The following is a 24,801-nucleotide window of genomic DNA, read 5'->3' as shown; positions in this document are numbered from 1 at the left end:
AAGAATTGGACACCCAGCCAACAGAGCCACCCTGGTGTTCCATAAGTTAGCTTTTAGGAAATAAAAGATCTGCAAAAATTATGTAAGTCATAAGGGTGTGCCTCAAAAATTTTTCACAGGTGAACACCTTGATATGCCTACCACCAAGATAGAAAATTAAACCATTACCAACCCAGAAGTCTCCCTTATATCTTTAGTCATTCCTATCCTCCAGATATAATCACTACTTTGACTTCTATCACCATCAATTAATTTTGTCTTTTTGAATTTTATATAAATGGAATCATGCTGGATGTCCCAATGTAACTATTATTTTAACTGGTTTAATTTTATCCACATTGTGTTGTGAATTTTATTTATTTTTCATGTTCATTACTTCTCATTGATGTATAACATATCATTATTAGAATATGCCAGTGTATCCATTTTATTGTTGATGGACATTTGGGTTGTATGTAGTTTTGGCTATTATATGTAGGTCTGCTTTGATATTCTTGTATATGAACTTTGTACATATATGTACTTAATTATGTTGGGTATAAACCTAGGGATAGGTAGTGGAATTACAGAGTCATTCGATATGTGTATGTTCAGCTTTAGAAGACTGATGGGTTTCTAAATAGTTCTATATATTACCGTTATACTATCAGTTTATGAGACTTTTAGTTCTTCCACATCATCTAGACCTTGGTATTTTCAGTGTTGTTAATTTAATTTAATTTATTGATTTTTTTTTTTTTTTTTTGAGAGTGAACGTGTGTGTGAGTTGGGGAGGGAGGGGTAGAGGGAGAGAGAATCTTAAGCAGGCCTTATGCCCAGCATGCACCCCAGTGTGGGGCTTGATCTCACAACCCTGAGCTCATGAATTGAGCTGAAATCAAGAGTTGGATGCTTAGCCAACTGAGCCACCCATGTTCCCCAGTGTTGTTAGTTTTAGGCTTTTTGATGGATTTGCAGTGGCATCTCATTGAATATATATTTCCACAATGACCAAAGAGGTTGAGATCATTTTCATTTGTTTATTGGCCATTTTCATAGAGTCCTTTTTCAAATTATTTGCTCATTTTTTTTCGAATTGTTTACTAATTCTTTTCTTTTGGGTTTTCTGTATTTTTTGTTGATTTGTATAGAAATTCTTTATATATTCTGGATACTAACATTTGTCAGATACATGTATTGCAATTATCTTCTCTCTATATACAAATTGTCTTTACCATTATCTTTATAATGTATTTTGGTAGAGAGAAGTACTTGATTTTAATATTTTTCATTTAAATAGTCTGTCACTTATGATTGGGGCTTTTGGTGTCCTGTTTGTGGAATCTCTACCCCTCACAAGATTATGAAGAGAAACTTTATTATTTTACCTGTCACATTTATATCTATATTTATCTGGAATAGATTTTTGCATATGTTGTGAAGTAGGGGTCAGAATTCACATTTTTCCCCTTAATATAGCATACTTTTGACTGAGCATCATTTATTGAGAAAGCCATCTTTTCCTAATTGCAGGAGAGTACAACCTTTATCTCAGTAAAGTGACCAATTATGTGTGAGTTTATTGGTCAGTTTATCTAGAGTTACATGTCAATTCCAAAATATTTTAATTATTAGGACTTCATTATAAGTCCTGATACATGAGAATACAAGTCTCCCAACTTTGTCCTTTTTCTTTAAGATCACCTTAGCTATTCTTATTTCTTTGCATGTTAATTTAAAATTTGGAAAGTGTTTCCAGTACACACACAAATATGTAACCTTAGGATTTTTCTTTCCTTTTTTTTTTTTTAAAGATTTTATTTATTTATGCATGAGAGAGAGAGAGAGAGAGAGGCAGAGACATAGGCAGAGGGAGAAGCAGGCTCCATGCAGGGACCCCGATGTGGGACTCAATCCCGGACTCCAGGATCATGCCCTGAACCAAAGACAGACATTCAGCCTCTGAGCCACCCAGCAGTCCCTAACCTTAGGATTTTAATTGGGTTTTTATTGATTGTTTTTTAAATTGATCTGTTAAGATCAATATAAGGAGAATTACATAAAAAAAAAAAGATTTCCACTTATTTGAGAGAGAGCATGAGCTGGAGGTAGGGGACAGAAGGAGAAGAAGAAGCAGGCTCCCTGCTGAGTGTGGAGCTCAATGCAGGGCTCATTCCCAGGACCCTGGGATCATGACCTGAGCCAAAAGCAGACACTTAACTGACTAAGCCACCCAGGTGCCCCTATAGAGAATTTACATTTTAATATTGAGTTTTCCCACCCATGAACATGGTATATCCTAACTTTAAAAAATTTTTTTTAAAGGACTTCTTTAATTTTTCACAATAATGTTTTTTCTCAAAGTGGATGAACATCTTTTATTAAGTTTATTTTTGGATGTTTAATTCTTTAGTGTTATAAATTTTATTGGCTTTTGAAGTCATAATTACAGTTCTTTTTTCCTGGTATATTGATTTTTACATATTGACCTTGCTAAATTTATGTGTTATTAATTTTGTGACTGTAGATTATTTGGACTTTCTATTAATACAATAATTCCATGAATAATTTTTCTATGAATAATCACAATTTCACTTTTTCCCATTATTATCTTTATTTTAAAGAATTATAGGGATGCCTGGGTGGCTCAGCTCTTGAGCATCTGTCTTTGGCTCAGGGCATGATCCTGGGGTACTGGGATCGAGTCCCACGTCAGGTTCCCTGCATGGAGCCTGCTTCTCCCTCTGCCTGTGTTTCTGCTTCCCTCTGTGTGTCTCCAATGAATAAATAAAATCTTAAAAAAAATAAAAATAAAAAATTATGTATTATTTATGATACTGGCTGAAACCTACCACATAATTTGAATTGAGGTGTAGTGGTAACAAATACCTTTTTCTGATTTCAGTGGAGAAAGCTTTAATATTTCACCATTAAATATGATGCTTGTGGTAGCTTTTAAAATAGCTGCTGTACAACAACTTAATGCAGTTGTCTTCTTTTTCTATATAGTCTAAGGTTAATTAAAAAATACTTATATATATTTAGAGAGAGAGATGGCAAGTGCGAGTTGGGGGATCGAAAGAGGGAGAGAGCCTCAAGCAGATACCCTGTTGAGCTTGGAGCCTGATGCTGGCTTGATTTGAGCACTGAGATCATGTCCTGAGCAGAACTCAAGAGTCAGATGTTTAATTGACTGAGCCAGGCTCCCCTAAGGTTGATTGTTACAAAATGATTACTATGTATCCATTTTATCAAATGCTTTTTTGCTTATGTGATAAGGTGGTAATGCTAGGGATTTGCCTGTTGAGAGTAATGAAACTCCTCCTAGAGGATGGAGACGAAACTTCAGCTTCTCCTGAAGGATCATGATCATTAACAGAGATCCAGACATTGCAATTATAAGTGATAAATTCTTGAGACCAGGAGTAGTATGATGAAATATTTTAAATGTGTGTCTGTTTGTAATGTGCAGTGAAAAGAGGGTCTAAGGATGCTGAGGTGGTGAAGGAAAAATATAGAAGTGAATCAAGAGGTTTTAGAAGGCATAAATGTGATTGTTTTATGTATTAGGAAAGACTCTTCAAATCAATTCAAAGACAAGGTTCAACAGTCTAGTTGTTAATGCTTTTCACAGACTGCATTGGGAAACTGGGAAAAGTATTTTTTGGGGGAAAGAATAATGACTTCAGTTTTGGATGCTGGTAAGTCAGGCATTCCTCCCATGGTAATCCATTCGTGTGTAAAGCAACTCTCTTGGCTGCAGATCTCCAATGTCCATCACGATTCCAGTTATGATGAGAATATCTAGATAAAAATCATAAGAATCTAAGTGTTAGATTATTCAGTGATATCTAGGTGGGAAAAGGTACAGGGAGATTTAGGTGGGAAATGAGATTTAGAGATATTTATTTGGGAGATGCTAATTGAGTCTCTGGTAGTTGAACTTCCTAAGAGATCGAACAAAAATAAAGCACATCTTAAAACCAGGGAGAGTTTTGGAAGATAGCCTTCTGTATGTCATAAAGCATTTTATGAACCTGAAAGTTGAATCATACTGATGTTGGAGGTTTATGAGTGAAAAGAAATGCCATTATATAAGGAAGCAATCAGCAGGCTTCAAGATGAAGGAAGTGAATATGTTTTAGACTAAGGTTTGGCATCCGGAAAGGTCTGTAGATAGCGTACGGCTTGCTATTGTGCGACACTTGTGTGACATTTAGATGCTGGTTGAATGCTGTTTTCAAGTTAAGGTTGAACTGCAGATATGTACATGTACTTCATTGCCCTAGTCTTGATTACTCTAGCAAGTCGTTATCCACTTGGTTCTCATGAACAAAAATGCAATTATTTTCATCCTCCAGACCATGGCTTTTTGCAGAGATGAAGTATGTGTCAAACCACAACACCTGGTATCTACTGCTCCCCAGATTTACCAATGCTTTTTTAGCAGGCTCAGTGGTTTCCCAAATAGCAGCTTGCCGCCTCCAGCCTTTTTTTAGTCTTAAAATATGTGATATATGAGGTCTTTTTCATTTTTTGAATCCCTAGTGATTGAGAAGATTATTTATTTTATAAATGAGAGAATTAATAACTACATATGGATAGGGACTTTATAGTTGCTTTATATTATATATATTTTAATGGCATTTTAGAAAATTAACTGTTTAAAAGCACAAATTATTTCTGCTTAGCTTTATTTATGAGGGTCAGCTCTTTTTTATTTGGTTAATATATTGAGGTTGTTTAGTATTATGTTCATGTTTAGTATCTTCAGAGTCAGGAAAGAATCTAATGTAATATATTTGCATTTAAACACTATGAGCCGATGGAAACATACTTAGCCTAAGTTAGGAGAAATTAATTTTCAGATGAAGTATTTTAATAGCTGTTTGGGGCAATGGACTCAAGCATAGGTCAGAAATACTCCTTTGAAATGTGTTTTCAGAATTGGCTGTTTTATATTCAATGCATTATCAAAGAGTACAGGTTATTTCTTATGTGAAAAGTTAAGTTTTGTATCTGCATATGTTTACATCTTTGGTGAGGAAAAGAAGGATTTTCATTACATTCATTAATCTTGGGTTTCATGTAGAAGATTGTACAAAAATTCTGAAATCTTAAAATCTCTAAGAACTTAAATGAGTTAATGAAAGTGTTCATTTTTAATTAGGGAAAAAGACTTTTCAAACATTGGCTTTATTGTAGTGTTGGGTAGGATTTCAAATGACCTCAGATTGGGAATATATTTTCCTTTTCTTTCACTGGAGAAGGGTCTGAGATTATGCCTTTAGTTCAGAAATAACTCCTTGTAGTCTTCTGTTTAAAAGGAAAACACCAAAACTATCTTGTTTTAGTTGGCTTGCTTGTATATTTTCACAGATAGAGATGCCATTGCTTGTAGAATAATACTGAGATTATTTCTAAGAATCATTATGGCATAATACTTAAAATCTTGAAAACTAGATCTCAACTGTCTATTTTAAAATCTTGGTTTTGTTGCTTATTAGACAAGTTACTTCTCTGTTTCTGTAAAATGAGAATAATAAACCACCTGCCTCACAAGGCTATAAGGAATATACAACATAGAGGACTTGGTAGTTAGACAGGTCTACATGTGTAAGTATGTGCATTTGCTGAGGCTACAACCACTCTTCCTCCCGGTCCTCTACTGCTACTGAGAATTAATACAACTCGGAGAATTGTATGAATTCACTTCTCTAGCCAGGAGCTTTCCCTCATTGTATCTCCAGGATATATTTAGCTTAAAGTTAGAGAATTTAAAGGACTTTTAAATTTTAAAAATCAGATGTTTTTTGAATGATACCATATTTCAATTAAAATGTAAAAAGTACATTCCCCATGCATATTGGGGGGGAACTGTGAGCACTGAACCTGCTTACTTGCAATAATTATTTGATAGTTCTTTCACTTATGAACATTTCTTAAATATTAGAATGTTTTTTAGTATTTTAGTTTTATGTATGTCTCCAAATAGGATTTTAAGCCTGCATTTGACCAGTTTTTCTTTGGAGATATTTTTCAATATGCTTTTGATATTGCTTGACTGCTACTATTACTTTTCAAAATTATTTAAATTTCCTGGAATATTTTTTAAAAAAAGATAAACTTATGTAATTTACATACACTTTGGGAATATAGTCAGAGTTTGTAACTAGTGCATGCACACACATATATGTACTGTTTATGGGCATATTTTCATTGATTCATATTTGAATAATATTTTGAAATATATTTTATGTATAAGGGTTGGAAATGTCTGAAATATCTTTTTTTTTTTTTTTAAAGATTTTATTTATTTATTCATGAGAGACACAGAGAGATAGGCAGAGACACAGGCAGAGGGAGAAGCAGGCTTCCCTCAGGGAGCCCGACGCGGGACTCGATCCCTGGTCTTCAGGATCATGGCCCAGGCTGAAGGCGGCACTAAACTGCTGGGCCACCAGGGCTGCCCATGTCTGAAATATCTTAAATCATGGATCATAACAAAGCTTGTGGGAAAGGTCGTTTACATTCAGCTTTCTAAAATTAGTTTCTTTAAATCACTTTAGTGTTTGTGATGTAGTATGTATAACATAAATCCCTTTGTACTATAAGACAGCATACCTAAGCCACTAGAAGTCATACTTTTAGGATTGTTTTTATTATTTACTTGAAACAGTATCTTTCCACATCATAGACTTCTTTTCCTTGTTAGAGCTCTTTTTAAAATTTTCCTTTTCTTTTTAAGATTTTTATTTATTTATTCATGAGAGACACACAGAGAGAGGCAGAGACATAGGCAAAGGGAGAAGCAGACTCCATGCAGGGATCCCGATGCAGAACTTGATCCCGGAACCACATCCTGAGCTGAAGGCAGATGCTTAATCACTGAGCCACCCAAGCGCCCCTAGAGCCCCTCTTTTGGTGGCATATGCTGACTAGTGTAAATATGCCAATTCCTGAGAGCTCTTTCATATGTGTGTGTACACTCTTAGTAAATTATACATGTTTGTACATATGTATAGATGAGTGCTCTGAGAGTCATATTTAAATGTACTAATTCCCTAATACATACCCTTTCCCTGAGATGTCTCTTCTTCCCCGCTTTTCAAGACTCAACTTTTGTTTTACCTCCTCTGTGAAGCCTTCATGGGTTCCCTCAACTTCTGACTACATACTTTGTTCTTCCACCAGAATTGCTATGGTGTCATCAAGGATGTGACTTGACGAAGTTAGAGAATATGGACTTTGAGCACAGTTATTTTTATTGTAAAATGTGGGTATTGAATCCTAGGTCATATGCCTTGTACTTGAATTTATTAAATAATACAATCAGCTTACTCGGTGTTAAACATATGGTAAATATTCAGTGGATGGTAATTTATTGTTATTTTATTTATAATTGTCTCGCCTTTGTGAGTTTCTTTAAATCCGATACTGTGGCATATGATTTTTAATGTCTTCAGTTCCTAGCATTTAAGCGATTCATGGATGAATTAATAACAATATATATACCATGTAATAAATATCACTATTACAAAACAGTGGGCCTTCATCATCTGCTAGCAATTACTTGGCTTATATTTGCGTTGACTTCCAATTTCAATATTTTTTCCAGTATTTTAAAAGAGGCTTTGGCTTTGATCCTTATAAACAAGAATCAACCTAATATATCATTTGTCATTCTCAACAAATAGTATTTTGATTTTCTGGTATTATTTAGTCATGAGAGAAGCATATGGTTATACAATCCATTTGACGGTCTACTAATTTGCTCATCATTGAGAAATACTAATTGATAATGCATTTTATTTTGACAGCTTGCTATCTGTGGTGGGCCAGATTATGAGCTATGTAGGGTAATGATTATGATGTCTGAATGCACAAACTGGATTGATGAGTTCAGCTGGACAGAGCGATTGTTCAGTAAGGCACTCGGCAACCCATAAGACATTCATTAAAAGTATAAAATCCTCTTGTTTCTGTATCATTATATCAAAATGTCAGCAAAACAAATCTATTAAGTTCTTTGATCCATCCTCCAAATTCTGTTTTAAAATCGCCTATGTTAAAATTCCCCTGGGTTCAGATATTTGAAGAGATGGAACATAAAATACCATAAAAATATCTTGTCTGATATTTTCTAATTATTGTTAAATATTTTGAGATTGCAGATTTCATTTAAATGTCAACTGTAATTAAATATGTGCCATTTGTTTTTCTACACAGGTTTTACAGTTTGATGGAATGTTTTTCCCCACAATTTAATAAATATTTGTTTTATTTCACATGAATTAATTCAAAACTGGATAAGAGTAACATATTTTAATCAACTATTGTTGTGATGGACTAGAAAATAAATTTACTCCCTAAGCAAACTGTTTACTATGCATTTGAATGGAATTTATCGGGCTTAGTATTGGCAAGTTAAACATAGAAGGCAGTAATTAATAGGAAAGCCAAATATGTATACTGCATACTGAATGAGGCAACTTATTTTTCTTGAATATGTCATAGATCTTTAGTGTATAATATTTGTAATTACTCCATAATATATATATATATGCCTTGCCATGTTCAAACAATGCCCATTTTGGTGAAATAGTAGAGAAATCCTTAGGCTTGTGTGAATTATGCATTTTTAATTGGTACCAACTATGTGTTTATCATGATTTTATTTTCAGTTTTCAAAATTGGAAGCTTGCTTTTTTATGTATAAATCACACCACCACATTATACTTGCATAAAATACTAGGAAGCAAACTGGCACCCTATTATTTCATTTCTCTTACCAGCCCCTTAAAAACTCCAGAGATTTTAATAGTTTTAGCATGATGGTTTAAAACGCATCCTGATAGAAAGGATTAAGAGAAAGTTGTCAATGTTCTTTATATGGGAATGCAAACTTGTGTGTGGCCAAGTTACTTTTGGCAGAATGTCGTGTTATATGCCATAGTTTCCTGTGCAAGTACAAATCACACATGCTCATATTTGCGTTGTAATCTAAATCACATAAATTAGACATATGAAGACAAAATTTAATCATCTTGTCAGTCCTTTGCAATACAAATCAGATTTTTGACTGTGCAGTCCCGATAAAATGGCAATTACACTTGAATATGAGCATAGTATAAATTACTTTTCAAACCATTATATTGAGCACAATATATGAAAAATAAATGCTTAATTCATTTGCTATGGTTACTTTCTTTTAAAGGTTTATTTGTTCTCTGCATAGAATGATGCAGTGTAATGGAAGCTGAAAACAGATTAGAAGAGTAATTTCCATGTCAGTGTGCTTTCGCTTTACCTCCTCCCTCTGAAAATGGGGTGTTTATTCAGTTAACTCTGTCCTTAAATGTTTGCTCAAGCTTCGGGACATACCTTACTCCAAGTGAGAACTTAATTCTTAGTTTACTCTTTCTGTATTGTCTGCTAATAGTGAAAAATTCCTGGGTGGGAGCATAATTTCAGAGAAACATAAAGCTGGAAATAGGGAAGAACAATTTTATAAGTGGAGAGTTTTCAATTGATTTCTGTGTAACTAATAGTATTCCATAAGGATGATTATTGAATTTAGGTTATGAAGGACCTGAAATTCCCTTTCTCCTATTTCTTTTAGCAATTGTATCATTGAATTCTCTTAATGGATGCGTTGGAGTCATTGTACTGTAAGAGCCTAGGGTGGAGGTCCTGTTGCCTGTGTATTCCCAAGGCCTTCCTGTAAAAAAACATGTATCCATGATTGACAGTGGTAATGAGGAAGTGCAACTTGGATTTGAGTAGGTCATTGTTCCTAGTTCTCAGGACAGTTTAAGTGGAAATAGGGGTTTGGGTGCTTGACTATAAATGTTAAGGAGTAGGGTTGGGACTGACATTTGTTGAATGTACCAGAGAATCTGGTTAGTACATTGTATACATTCTCCTTTTCAATGTTCATAGCCAAAATTTTATGATATACCCCGAAATTTTATGATACAATTTTTTAAAAGATTTTACTTATGTTCAGAAAGAGCATGCATGTGAGCAAGAGTGGGGTGAAGGGCCTCGGGAGGAGGGAGAAGCAGACTCCCCACTGAGCAGGGAGCGCAACGTGAGGCCCAATCCCAGGACCCCAGGATCATGACCTGAGCTAAAAGGAGAGGCATAATGGACTGAGCCACCCAGGGGCCCTTTGATAAAATATTAATAAATGAGAAACAGAGGCATGTAAAAGTTAAACAGCTTTCCCTAAATCACTTTAATGTCAGGTATTTAATGCTGGTGTTCAGTCTGTCTAATATTCATGTTCAGATCTTTTCCCAACTTGAGAAAGCACATAGTCTTGTCATGTGAAATCCTGAAATTATGAGCATAGAAGAGTTCTTGATGTTTGCATATCATTACCTGAATTGCCTAGGTTTTTTTCTCAAGGAAGGGAGGTAATGCTAGAAAATAGGTGTGTAATTATAAAATATACTCAGGAAATAATCTACATCTAAGGTTTTTGTATTTTCTTTTTTAAATCATGAGGTCTTTTTATGATGGTCTTGTGTTAATAAATATAATGGAAATTGGATTACTTATTATAAAAATACTATTTTCTCTGTGGACTCTACCTACGCTAGTTGAAGTGATTTCTTTTAAAACTTTGAAAATTCATGAGCTACAAAGAATAATAATCACTCTTTAATTACAAATCATGAAAATTATGTGCATTTCATATGTAGACATTATTTAGAATGTAGAACCATATTCCCCAAATGGGAGATAAAGAACTGCCTTTTCCTATTCGTGGTGAGAGGCGTTTCTAAAATTGGATATTCATATAGACGTAAATTGCTGACTACTTATGGCCTATGTTAAAAAAGAATATCTGAACACTAGTTTGCTTCTCTATAGAAAATGATGTTTATGCCACGGAAATCCGTGTGTCTTTTCTCAGCAGTAAGACATCTCATGCTGTACAAGTTCAGAAGAGATACGGTAGGTGTCACCTGTCACCTAGCAACAAGCTCACTGCTTTGTGTCTTCAGCGTCTCTTTTCATTTTAAGTCAAAATAGCTATGAAAACGTAGCACTTAGATATGCATTTATCTCCAGAAATATTTAGATTAACCTTCAAATATTTTTAGTTTCCAAGATAACTCACTGCGACAGATAAAATAGAAATAACTTTAAATGAAAAAAAGCAACTTATGTATCAAAAACCTTGATGCACACTAAGGCCAAGATGGATCTATTATATAATATCTTCAACTTAAATGCCCGAAGCCTGCCTGTCAGGTTCCTTAATCGGCTTAAAAAGTTATGTGAATATGTATATGAACCTTTATTACCTGACTCTTTTTTATCAGCCCTTGAAAACACAAGATCACAACTAATGAAGCAATGATTTGTAAAACTGAATCTAGAAGACAGAATTCCAAATGGGATTGCTGTACCATTACCAGAATTCAATTTACTTGAAACAGAGCAACTAAATTACCTTTGGGCAGAGAGTAGAATACCCTGACTAGTCAGATGTCTGAAAACACCTTTAAAAGGGGTTTCTCTGTCTCTGTTTCAAGATACATGAAAGGGATTTTCAGGGGGACTATCAACAAGTGTAATTATGAGTCCTGAACTTTTTTTTGTTTTTTTTGAGTCCTGAACTATTTAGAATGTATTAAACACTCACCTTTAAAGATCGAGAACATAATAGATCATTGAGGATGTGATGAAGAGTCAGCAGCCTGTTACTACAGAGTAATAATCATAAACACACACCTTGAAGTGTGACTCCTTCTTCATTGAGGTGGGTGGTGGCATCCATGTGCCTCTGGCCAAGGTCAAGTTCTGTTGTCCCAGGGTACTCTCTTTGACTTACAAAGAAAGCTTACAGTTCCTTTTAGGAAATTTTAGGGGAGACAACAAGAGTTAGAAAGTAACAGAATTTAGAAGATCATTCTTTATTGCTAAAGTTTTTCCAGACTCACCATTAAAACATGAGTATTAACTACTAGTTATAGGCAGCAGTATTTTTGTTTAAGAGTAACTCTGAACTTCTTCCAAAATGTAGTATTTTGTGCCTTTTCTTATTTCTCACATTTTTTTTGTATTGAAATAAGTGACCAACTCTTTGCTGCTTCTTTACCTGACAATTGAGAATATCATTTTTGTTTTTATTTTTTAAAAGATTTTATTTATTCATGAGACACACATACACACACACAGAGCGAGAGAGAGAGAGAGAGAGAGAGAGAGAGAGAGATATGCAGAGAGATAGGCAGAGGGAGAAGCAGGCTCCCTGCAAGGAGCCTGATGTGGGGCTTGATCCTAGGACCCCAGGATCACGACCTGAGCCAAAGGCAGATGCTCAACCACTGAGCTACCCAGATGCCCCGAGAATCATTTTTGAAGCCAGGAAAGTAAGCACCAAAACCATGTGTGATGAATTTTTGATGAGGATAGTAGCCTTTAAAACTTCTGTGCTTTGAGAAGATTTACTGGATAATTTTACAAACCTATTTGGCAGAGTTAAGTAATCTTTTAGGAAATTAATGAGATATAAACTGTTGCTGGAAATGAGCCATTTTTGTATTTTATATCATGGCTTGATATTGATGGGGATTTGGGGGGGCAAAACAAAGGTCCCTTAGCATGAATAAAAGAGAGATTCATCTGCTTATTTTGTGGTCTCAGCTTTGGGAGATCCTGTTGTTTTCTTGCTTAATATCTGGGCCACTGATTAAAGAGTGATAATTCCAATGTGCAGCACAGATTGCTGTGTAGACATTGCTTAGGGTAGGTGGGGTAGATAGAACTGATGTTACTGTTAACACCGCCTCTGTGGAGAAGGAAGTTGGGACTTGGGTTGGATGACTTGTTTCAGGTCAGATGGCCAGTGGGGAGGCAGAGGTGACCCTAGGAATAGGTCTTCTCAGCTCTCAACTGTGTCTTCATTTGCTACCATTTGTGCTACTTAAAGTAGAGGGGTGCCAGTTGGGAACTGCAGAGCAGGAGATGAGCTTGAGCACGCTTTGAGGAACGTGAGTTACACGGAAGACACAAGTTAGCATTATTACCAGGTTTTCCTCAGAGTTAAAACATACATTTGCCTCAGGTTTTTAATTCGTACACACAGCCTGGGTGGCTCAGCGGTTTAGCGCCGCCTTCAGTCCAGGGCCTGATCCTGGAGACCCGGGATTGAGTCCCACGTCAGGCTCCCTGCATGGAGCCTGCTTCTCCCTCTACCTGTGTCTCTCATGAATAAATAAAATCTTTTAAAAAAATAAAATAAAAATACATTGAAGTTGTAGGCAGTTGTAAAGATAAACCACAAAGAACACTGCTCAGATGTGGAACTAAGGAGTTTTATGAGGACCCTGACATTATCTAACTAGTTACCTTGGGTATAAAATTGATCTCATCATTGTCAAATAGATCTTAAAGTAGTTCCTATACTCAAGTCACGGAACTGCTTTCAGTACAAATTATATCATGGGCTACTCCATAAATCCCAAAATGCTATCAAAATGTGGGATATTGTGTTATGTATGGTTCATAATGTAATGTTTATTTCAGAATTAATTTTAACTAAAAATACAGATTATATGATGAAGGCTATAGTTACATGGATAAGACAATTCTACATGATTGATGGAAAGATGAGTTTACTTTTCTTCCATTTGTCATTAGCTTCATTTACTCATTTGACAGACATTTGTTGATCCCCTGAAATGTGCTAGGGAATGTGCTGTGTTTCAGGAAATAAAGATGGGAATGGCACTATGTTAGCGTGTGCATCTTTTTCTGTTGGGAGTATAAATTAGCATGGTCTGTTTAAAAAGATATTTTGAAAACCAGAAAAAAAGTTCCTATTATTTTGATCTAGTGATTATACTTCTATAACTATATCCTAAGGCAATAATTAAAGGTGCAGACTTAGAGCAGCTAAGTATAGTAGATGAGGGTGGCTGAGGGACGAATGGTGGTGAAAATCTGTGGGCTCTGCTTGCCTCCCTCCTGATTAGAGTCTGTCTGTGTCTGCTCTAGTTGTACAAAGGCATTATCCAGGCTGGCAGAGGCCCTGGTGTAGACAAGATTTACATAGAAGGATGTTGAAACGTTATCAGTAGTAGCACAAGATCATAAATTATTAGGCAAAAATTTGGGAGTAAATATATCCCTACAATGGGAGTATTATGAAGTTTGGAATAAGCAGTAGGAAGTTGAATATCATGTGAAAATGGCCAGGCTATATCAAAGTGTGAAAAAAATCATAGAAAATTGGAATGTAAGATTGAAACCAGTTTTTGATGTACCCAGTACATTTTGCTAGGTTGGAACTGATTGATTTAGATATATTTTGAAGACGAGAAAGGACAGGACATGTTTGATAAGAACATGGTGTTTTAGATGACTTTTTCATTCTTTCAAGGGATACCATATTATGGTTTCATAATATAAAATAGAATTGTACTCTGAATTTCAAGAGAATTTATCTAGTTTGCCATTGTAATGTTAAAATATTATTAAAATATTACATTTATGTTATGTTGCTTTTCACTAGCATTTCTAGTAGTAAAAGCTGTAGTATATATTAGAAGATGCATTTTGAGACATAAATGTATTGTTTTTATATATATAAATATTAAGAGTGTGGAGGAAAGGAGGGGGCAAAGGGGAAGGAGAGACAGAAATTGGTTAATTGATTGATTGATTTAAAACCAGAATAAAATTAAAGGCCAATCCTCCTTACAGGCAAGCCCATGGAACTTGTGAATTGTGCTACATTTCATTTAAGGTACTATGAGTGAGTGAACCCTTTTTGTTTTCAAATGTATGGAGACCACATGGAAAGGAAATCTGGCCTGGTGCTTCAGTGGTGGCCCATTGGCACAGAGTGGGTGCTGCTATGAACGCCAAGGCCTGTCTCCTCTTGAGTATAATTCCAAATGAGAAAACAAAGTCATTTATGCCTACTAAGCTGACTTAACTGAATGCCAAAGAAAATTTGCCTCATGAAGTGGGAATTCTGAAGTAAGTTATATAATGCTGAATGAAAATAAACAGGACTTTCAAGATTCTTCCAAATAGGGCAAGTGGTTTATTGTAATCTGAACTCTCTAGTCTAGCAATATTTAATTATATTTGGTGAGATCCAAATGGTCCTGGGGATATGGAAGCTTTCAAGAAGTGGCATATATCAGATTAATTTTTAACAAGTTACCGGTGGGGGTGGGCAGGGAGGATGCTTGGGTGGCCCAGTGGGTTAAGTGGGTGGCCCGCTCCACTCTTGGTTTTGCCTCAGGCCATGATCCCCTGGCTGTGAATTGAGCCCTTGTGGTGGGTTCTGTGATCAGCAGGGAGTCTGCTTGAGGACTCTCTCCCTCTGCCCCTCCCCTGGCATGTCGCATGCACTTGTGTGCATGCTTTCTCAAATAAATAATCTTAAAAAAAAAAAAAAAAGCTACTTGTGTATTGATCAACATGGAGGTACAAAAAAAGTATTCATATTAATTATGCTGCATATTTGTATCAACTGTAAGGGAAAAAAGATCATTTCCTCTGGAAAATAGCATTACTTTAAAAATCTTTTGGTTGCTAAGAATAAGGAAGCCAAGTGCTCCAGGAGGAGTTTACTGGTTTACTTTTAAACCAAATTCTGGCATTTTCTCCTTCACATTGTCTCTGCTACCTCCCTTTTTCTTCTCTCTCTCCCGTATCTTTCTCCAGATCTTCATTATCTTGTGCCCAGGAGCTGTCATAGTTGGAGATCCAATTTCTATTCTTTCATTCCTCCACTTTGGCTTTTAGTGGCTGGTAGAGAAAAAGCAACAAACAACTAAAGAAAAAAAATTCTTTGGTTATTGCTTTTTATTATGTTGTTCTACTAATCAAAAGCCTAAAAAATTGCAGAATTAAGTTGTTCACCCCCAATGGAAGAATGTCATCAGCATGTGGAACTTCTCATTATTTGTTGTTGTGTGTTTTTCTTGCAGGATCAATGTGACTCTAGAGACAAATGGATGAATGAATATCCATATGAAGAGGAAAACAATAAAGGTTAGTTCATCAAATTTTGTAACTGCAGTGAAAATCTTATGTTGAACATTACTTGGGGGCAGTTATTATGAGAGCACTTCCATGTCTGAGTATGAGACAGAGGCCAATACTTTGTACATACATCTATCTATAAAGTGTAACTTTTAATTTTTAAACCCTTAAATATGAAAACATTTGTAAGGAGGCAACTTGTTTTTGTATAAGTTCTAGGTGTCCTCAGTTTCTAGAACTTAAGCTGGAATTAAAGAATCAGTTTGTTGATAAATCTTGAAAACTGGGAAACTACTGTATACAACTGATGACTGGGACAAAGCAAAAACAAAAGAAGCCAGATTTTGTGTAAATATACGTTATTTCCTACAAGTGTAATCCTGATACCAGTACGACATGGCACAGGATTGCTGTCAAATGCTGTCCTCTTTGCTCCAGCCCTATCAGCTTTCTTCAGAGGAGTGGGATGAGGAAGGGTTTGGTTTTTCACAGACAGGTTCCACTCTAAAGTTAGAGGGGGGAAAAATCTTGTGAATTTCAGCAGTAATCAGAAGCTGGCTATCACTTTATGTGTTCATACTCTGTACTGGTTAGAATATAAAAATTGTAGGAAATACACATAAAATTACAGTATTTCTTTCCTAAGGTTTTCACGCTCAACATGTCTAGTACATAGACATGTGCCTCATAACTCATAACCGTTGCATAGCTGCACAACACCTGCTGTTTCATATTTTCCTTCCACACTGCTCATGCTATTGTCAAGTAAATGTGCATCGAGTTGTGTCTTTTTTTGCCAGCCTACCTTCACAGTTGCTTACAAATGACTTTCCAGCTTATACTTTGATTTAACATTGCCTTCTCTCATCATTGCTAACATTGCTCCTTTCTAGTATTTGTACCTAGAAGATTTTTCAGACCTCTAGAGGGAGTATTGATTCACACGCGATACTAGAGAGACTTGTGGGTGTATGGTAATGTTCTTTTTCTTGACCCCAGTATTGCCTAAGTGGGGGAATTTACTTTGTGAGAATTAATTGTACTGTGTATTTTTATGTGATCAGTGAGGTGCTTTTAAACTGGCTCTGGGTGGTGGGGTCAGGAGGCCCAATCTGTAGCGTTTGTCAGTTCCCATGGTGTAAATACTCTCATTATGGCTGGTTTCAGTGATTTAAAAACTAGCTTGCAGGGATCCTTAAAATTTAACAGTTGGCATTCATGAGCCAAGGAATGAGCTAGAACCAGCACACCGCTGATAATTTCATTCATAAAGTAAAGTTCATGATATTATGGACTCCCTAAAGCTAAGGTAGTAAATTTAAATTTTCCTGGCTTGTCCCTATGTAAATATGGAAACCTTCACTCATTACCATCCAAAGTATATTTATCCCTTATGTATGATGTTGGTAAAGTATTACTTTATGTTTTCATTCAATTGTTATTAAATTTTTATGTTTGAATGGATCTGTATTAACTTTGTGAATTTATTCATTTTGACAATGTCCTTGTTCTGTAACTAATTTTATGACAACTGAAGATGATGGCAAAGAGAATCATTGTGTTACTACTTACCCTGAGGATAAGTTCTGAAAATATTATCTTGATTGATTATAATATATGTGATTCATTCTAAATGATTGTGCCTCCTAGCTTATAAAAGTCTTTTTCAAAAGTCTATATAGAGGAAGGAGCAGTATTTCACTTAATGTATGTTTGTCCTGATGAATTATTTTTTTTCTTATAGCTCTTTTTCATATTTTTGATCTGTAATTCCACTTATAGATGCCTTAGAACAGAGAATACATTGGTGCTTCTTTTTAAGCCTGCTTGAATCAGATACTGTTAATTTTAACAATGTCTGATTCAGGAAGAAAATTGCAGAGTTTGAAAATTTATCTTTTCTGTATTTTAAGTGTATTGACAAGGTCACTATTAAGATGAAGTTTTAGGGCAGCCCGGGAGGCTCAGCGGTTTAGCGCCGCCTTCAGTCCAGGGCGTGATCCTGGAGACCCGGGATCGAGTCCCATGTCGGGCTCCCTGCATGGAGCCTGCTTCTCCCTCTCTTGTGTCTCTGCCTCTCTCTCTCTATGTGTCTCTATGAATAAATAAAATCTTAAAAAAAAATGAAGTTTTAAAGTGTCAGCAGTGGACGTAACATTGCCACTGTCTACATAATTGAAAAGAGATTTGAATACTGCTCTTAAGACTGTTCAGTACATTTCCAGTATGCCAATGGTGATCAAATCTTGCCAAGAGCCACAGAATATCATGCTGTGCCTTTCTGCTTAGGGTCTAATATTTAAATGGCCTGAATAGCATTTGCAGAATTCCTTTTCTGGCCACACCAAGAGTCTCACTTCCGGGAGCAGTCTTCATCTTCTCTTTCCTTAGAAAATAGCTATATTTGCATTAAGTTCTTTCCTTTACTCAGTTTTTAAGTTCTTTTATTCAATTTCATTGCATTTGAATTTGCCCCCTACCATCTGCCATTAGAAAACATCAAATAAATTCAGAAAAGATTCCATTCCTGTTATTTCCTGTTCACAGTATTATCGTAAAATATGGTATATATGCTTATGAATGTATTTACCAGTTGCTCTCCTCGTGAATGAGGCGGCTTGTTCGTGGACCTGGCTGCACAAACCTGGCTTTGCTCCATTTGTTTTCCAGCCGCTCCAGGGTGTGTTTACCAAGTGCTTCTCAGCTGCTGGTTTAGAGCAGGTGTCCAAAATATACGCTTGCATATACATTAGCCCAGCTTATCAGAGTTAACATGAAAACTTGCTCTCTGACTACCTCTGATGAACAGCTGCTTAAACCATCCAGTATTAGCAGTGAATGACTTTCATTTCTTTATGGAAACTGTGAGGACAATAGCAAACTTTTATGAGAAAGTTTTAATTTCTTACCAAAAAAAGAGTTTGTAGCATAGTGATGGGCATTTATAGTGTGGGTGCTTTAAAGTTCTTTTCCATGAGTTTCCAAGGCTCGCTTTTCACACAGGATAGAAAGAATCCACAGCAACCTAGCCTTTTTTTCCATTTTGAACTAAGTAGGCATAGTTGCTCAGAAAACCCCAGGTATATAAATAAATATATTATCAGGTATAGGCTACTATAGTTTCTGTAGAGTAGCTGCTTGGATAATAAACATGGAATAGAACAAAGACAGAAAAACAAGTCTTGGCTCTGTAATAATCTGTATGATCATGAACCAGTGACATCTTTTCTGAATTTTAATTTTCTCAACTGCATGGTGGAATTAATAACACCTGTCCTACTATTTCAAGAGTTGCTATGGGGGGAAAGAAAGTATGATGAATTTGTGAAAACAATTTAAAGCATAGAGCTCTAAATGTGAGTGTGTTATTGATACTATTTTATAGCATAAGAGAGAGATTCATGGCTTTGTTGTATGACTTCACATCATAAAGTCAAACATTTTCAGAATTCGAAGTGCCCTCAATGGTCACTAACTCTAACACATGGTTGGTGTGTGGCAACCTTCTAGAAGAATTGCCTGGTGACTTTGGCCTTATGTTGAGTACTCTTTGGAATTTCCTACTGTAGGTGGCAGTTCAGGCATATATAATTATAATATATGTCATCCTCTTATTGGGCCACGTCAGTAGATTTGATAACAATCGAAACTAGTAGGTATGTCACATATTTATTAAAATATTCTGAATTAGGTCACTCTTCCATCAAGTCATTTCACCTTTGGGTTTCTAATTTCTCTTATCTGGGAAATGAGAACAAAATAATATATAGGGATCTGAGAAATATTATGCAATTATTAAAGTAGAATAATGGCTTTATTATTTGAAAAGATGATGCATTGCTCATTTTTAAAACATTAAAGCATGCACCGTCACCACCTTGCCTCACACCTTTTAACATTTGGTGAACATTGTTTACAACGTCTCTGTGTGCATATATACAAGTAAATAGGGATGGTTTTATAAAACATCATATTTGTACTTTGTATTTATTTTTTAAAAAATTGTATTTATTTGAGAGAGAGAGCATGAGTGGGAGGAGGAGCAGAGGGAGAAGCAGACTTCCTACAGAGCAGGGGCCCCAAGCGAGGGGCTCAGTCCAGGGACCCCAGGATCAGGACCTGAGCCAAAGGCAGATGCTTAACTGACTGAGCCACCCAGGCACCCCTATACTTTGTATTTCTAATAAAGAGTTATTTTTTTCAGTTTGCTTCCAATATAATGGAAGAAATAGGACGTGAATTTAAACTGAAGGAATTTATTAATTTCAAATTAATGTGTCTTCACCAGTGTGATGCTATTACTTGACAAATAGAACCTTAAATATAGAGAACAAACTGCTACTTGCCAGAGAGGTGTCAGGGGATGGGTGAAATAGATGAATACAAACATTCAGTGATAAAATAGGTAAGTCCTGGAGATAAAGAGTACAGCATAGGGAATATAGTCAATAATATTCTAATACCATTGTATAGTGACAAATGGTGACTATGCTTATCTTGGTGAGCAATGAATAATGTATAGAATTGTCTAATCACTATGTTGTAAGCCTAAAACTAATACAACCTTGTATGTCAGCAGTACTTCAATTAAAAACAGGTTAACCCGCTGAGTTCTGGTAATTTTTTTTTTAAATGACTGAATTTTAAGCAACATCTTTTGACTTTTTACTACGAAAGATGTCAAAATTGATATTTCTTTTTAAATCCCTTTTCCCTCCTCTTGTTTTTATCATCCTTTTAAGGTTAAGATTGCCACTGATTTCTTTATTATTTGTGATAATGAACCATATTTATCAAAGCTGTTTAGTCTAAATTCTTATTTTTCTAAGAAATATGGAAACATTGCTTTACTGCTATATGGCATTTGGTGCCACTGTGAAGACTGAAGCAAACTGATCTACTTTCTTGTTTTGCTTTTTGTTCAGATATCTGTGGACCATTTTTAATTTACTAGAAAGTTCAGTAACTTCATTGATTATGTCTTGATTTTAATGATTCTATATCAGTTTTTCCTGGTTCCTACCATTAAACTCTGGCATTTATGTCTTCAGACTTTTTTTTTTTTTTTTTTTTTTTTTTTTTTTAAATTTTTATTTATTAATGATAGTCACACAGAGAGAGAGAGAGAGAGAGGCAGAGACACAGGCAGAGGGAGAAGCAGGCTCCATGCACCGGGAGCCCGATGTGGGATTCGATCCCGGGTCTCCAGGATCGCGCCCTGGGCCAAAGGCAGGCGCCAAACCGCTGCGCCACCCAGGGATCCCTGTCTTCAGACTTTTAAATCATATGCAAAGTATATTTTTTGTTCTGTTCTCTTCTTTAATAACCCTGAAAATACATCTCATGTTTCTCCTTTGTTTTTCACATTCGTGGTCTTCATCTTTAACTTTTTGATTTCACTTACTGTGTTTTCCCATTAGGTTTTTTTTTTTCTTAGTATGTTTTCAATCAAATTCTGCATAATTTTTAGTTTCCCAAGTGGCTCTTAAAACCGTATTTCTATAGTGTTTCAGAGCTCTGTCAGGTTGTTTTCATGTTTCAGTTATCTTGTATTTTATCATTTGAACCCTTGTACTTCTTCCCTGAATTTTTTTTTTTTTTTTGAAGAGAGGCTTTTTGTTTGTAATTTTTCTTTTCTTTCTTTCTCCCCCCCTCCCCAGTTTATGAAGTGTTACTTGTCCAAATTCTTCATGTGTTTCCTTGGGTAATTCTTCCTGTTATGTTTATTCCTCATGGGCCTATTACTTATATTTCTCTTGATATTTGCTGCTTTCCTACATAGTTCTCTTGTGGCCTGTGGTTATTCCCCATCTCCGAATGGGGCCAGTATTTGCCAGTATTGCAGGGAGTGTTGTGGGTGGAGGCACACATAATTTGGTCCTGAGCTGGAGGAGTCCAAATCTTTGACTTGAGTGAGTTATTTCAAATACTTTCTAAATAAAGCTGTCATTTCCAGAGTCTTCCTCATTTCCATTATATAGTAAAGGACTCTTGGGATAAAGGCTTCTGACTCCCTTCCCATTTCAGGTAGACCTCCCCTTGACAACTGAGCTGGATTCTAAAAAATGCTATGTCTTTATGTTTGCTCTTTTAGTACCACTGTCTCTACTTTTCACTGGATAGGCCTTTCATAACTGCGATTATTACTTTTAGGAAATTCTGTAGATACATGTCAGCTCCCGGCAGCCTCCCAGATTTTACAGCCTTTGACAGGTATATTTTATTTGGCAGTCTGGATTTCTGACTGTTTTTGCTTTCACAAAAGATGGAGGTTTCTTTTTTCTTTTTTCTAAATTTGCTCTAAACTTTTTCAGTGAGTTTTAAAGGAAAGGTATAAAAATTCCTGAACATTGCCATTTCAATAAATAATATTTTAGGAATAATTGAGGGACTTATTGAGAGTACAGAACCTGCTGTGGAGTTGAAGAGCTTGGCTCTATACTCAGGCTGCCTGGTTTCTAACTGTGGCTGTGCCAGGGCTTCACCTGGCCTCTGTATCTCATTTTCATATCTGCGATGTGAAAATGATGGTGATGATGCCTACTCCATAAAACTGTTGTGAAGGTTAAATGAGAAAAAAATGCTAAAGTATTTGCATATTGTCTGGCAGTCACCAAGTGCTCATTAAAATAACCATTTTTTATTTTTTTTTTAAAGCCATGTTAATTGAGTTTAGAATGTAGTCAGTTTGGCTTTAGGAAAATTTGCTACTCGGGTCAGTATTTGTGTATATTTGTTCTCTTTGACTGAAGATATGCTGGGATCTACCAACATACCTGGGGGTACTGGGTATCCTACTTAATATGTCAGCTTCTGGTTTTAGGGTTTGACCTAGGACTTTCAAATTACTTCCCTGTGTTGATAAGGAATAGCTACATCCCACTTTCTCTTGGAGGAAATAAAATCTTGAAGATACCGGATATGCTGTGGTAGGGTTCACACACAGAATGTTGACACCTTCTCTCATATTAATCAAGATCCTCCAGAGAAATAGAGCCAACAGAAGGCATATATATTCTGTATGATATATATGATTTATTAAAAGGAATTGGCTCATGTGATTATGGAGACTGAGAAGTCCCATGATCTGCCAACTACATGCTAGAGACCTAGGACATTTGGTGGTGCAATTTTGGTCCAAGTTCAAAGATCTGAGAACCACAGGAGTCAATGGTGTAAATCCAAGGACAAGAGAAGAGGATAAGTCCTCTTCACGAGGTCCAAGTTCAAGGACAGGAGAAGACTGTTGTCCCAGCTTAAGCTGAGCAAGGACTGGCTCCTCCCTTCCTTCACTTTTTGTTCTATTCAGGTACTTAGCAGATTGGATAATACCCACCTGCTCAGTCTGTTTACTGAATCTACCAATTCAAATGCTAATCTCATCTAGAAACACCCTTATAGACACATCTAGAAATAATGTTTAATGTGGGCACCCTGTGGCCCAGTCAGTTTGACACAAAATTAATCATCACACCTATCCTGCAGTGTGATTAATCCAGCAATCCTATATTTAGCATTTATTATTTGTTAGACACAGGGCTACAAAGACAAATTAAATTTAGACTCTGACCTCAAGTCTTCATCATCTCAGGGACAGGCAAAATAAGTTACTACAATTTGGTGTGATTGATACTATAATATATTTAATGAAACAGAGTTGGTATGGGCCACGATCGGCTTCACATATGAAGCCATCTTTGACCTAGGCTTTAAATGTTGATGTCCTGTTGAGTGGAAGAAATGGGAGCAACCAAGAAAAGTAACCATCTTCAGTTTAAAAAAATCTCAGTAAATATGCACTATATTTTCTTTTCTTTGAGCATTAAAGTGCTCTGCAAAATTTCCTGTTGGAGTTAATGGTAAATGTGATATTCAGTGATGTCATTAAATATTTCAGCCAGAATCTGTTGAGGCTCATTAATGTGTCCAAATGATTTTCTCTCTCCTTCCCTCCTCTCTCTCTTGCTCACACGCTTTCATGCTTTCTTTTCCTTGCTCACACATTTTCCTTCTCTGGACATTTGATTATAGTGGTTCTTCTGCTAAGCTTTATGTCATTTTATTCAGAGCACATTATCAAAGTCATTTATATAATATACTTTACCAGAAAATTTCAAGAGTGATCATAAAAATGATATGAGCATCTTTTAAACATGACCATTTTAGTTAAGCAATGTTGATTTAATGAGAACATTATAGTATTAAAGCAACATTGTAATTGATTATTAGAAGCATTTATGGAAGTAGAATATCTGTATGGTTAATTTTATATTATCAACATCTGTACATTAAAAAAAAAGTGACCTCCTTTCCCTCTCCCAAACTGATATTAGCTAAGAATTCATTTCTTATGGTCTTCAAAGGGACTTTGAATAAAATCATAAATAATTATTGACCCAACAGTGAGTGGAGTTCTTTATCTTACATGTAATGTAGTCCTTCAGTATACCTTACTGTCAAATGGAAGTAGGAATCACTAATATTTCAAGTGAAGAATCAGTTGATTATTAACATTAAACATGTTTTGTTTTTCAGAACTAGTTTTGGTACCAAATTCTGTATTAGTAATGGTTTGATCAGATAAATGGAAACATGAGAATCGTATAGAATATGGGTCTATTATCAGGATTTGACCTCATCCAGTTTGTAGGAGCTAGTTAAGCAAGTTCTGTATGGCCTTTGCTTCTGTGTATTTGGTGGTGGGCCTGAAGTCAGCAGGGCAGGGAGGAAGGATAAGTGGGACGTTTGGGAGAGCAAGGGGCACGCTGGCAACTGTGAGGATGAGCGGATCTCTACATGATT

General features: G+C 35.8%; 1 protein-coding gene across 9 annotated transcripts in view; it reads left to right on the top strand.

The window, feature by feature from the left end:
* Positions 1-24,801, top strand: part of KLF12 (Kruppel like factor 12) — a 591,277-nt gene that overhangs the window by 278,975 nt on the left and 287,501 nt on the right. For all 9 annotated transcript variants that reach the window (XR_005376376.1, XM_038569736.1, XM_038569734.1 and 6 more), the window contains one exon: positions 15,945-16,008. Coding sequence is in view for 7 of the 9 variants with exons in the window: in XM_038569736.1 (XP_038425664.1) it covers positions 15,976-16,008 (33 nt within the window). In the remaining 2 variants the exon portion in view is untranslated. Of the gene's footprint in view, positions 1-15,944; positions 16,009-24,801 lie in introns of those variants that run through there.

The sequence above is a fragment of the Canis lupus genome, chromosome 22 (genome assembly GCF_011100685.1).
Source record: "Canis lupus familiaris isolate Mischka breed German Shepherd chromosome 22, alternate assembly UU_Cfam_GSD_1.0, whole genome shotgun sequence".
NCBI classification, from domain to species: Eukaryota; Metazoa; Chordata; class Mammalia; order Carnivora; family Canidae; genus Canis; species Canis lupus.
Note: the sequence above shows the minus strand (reverse complement) of the source record. Positions and strands in the feature narration are given on the sequence as shown.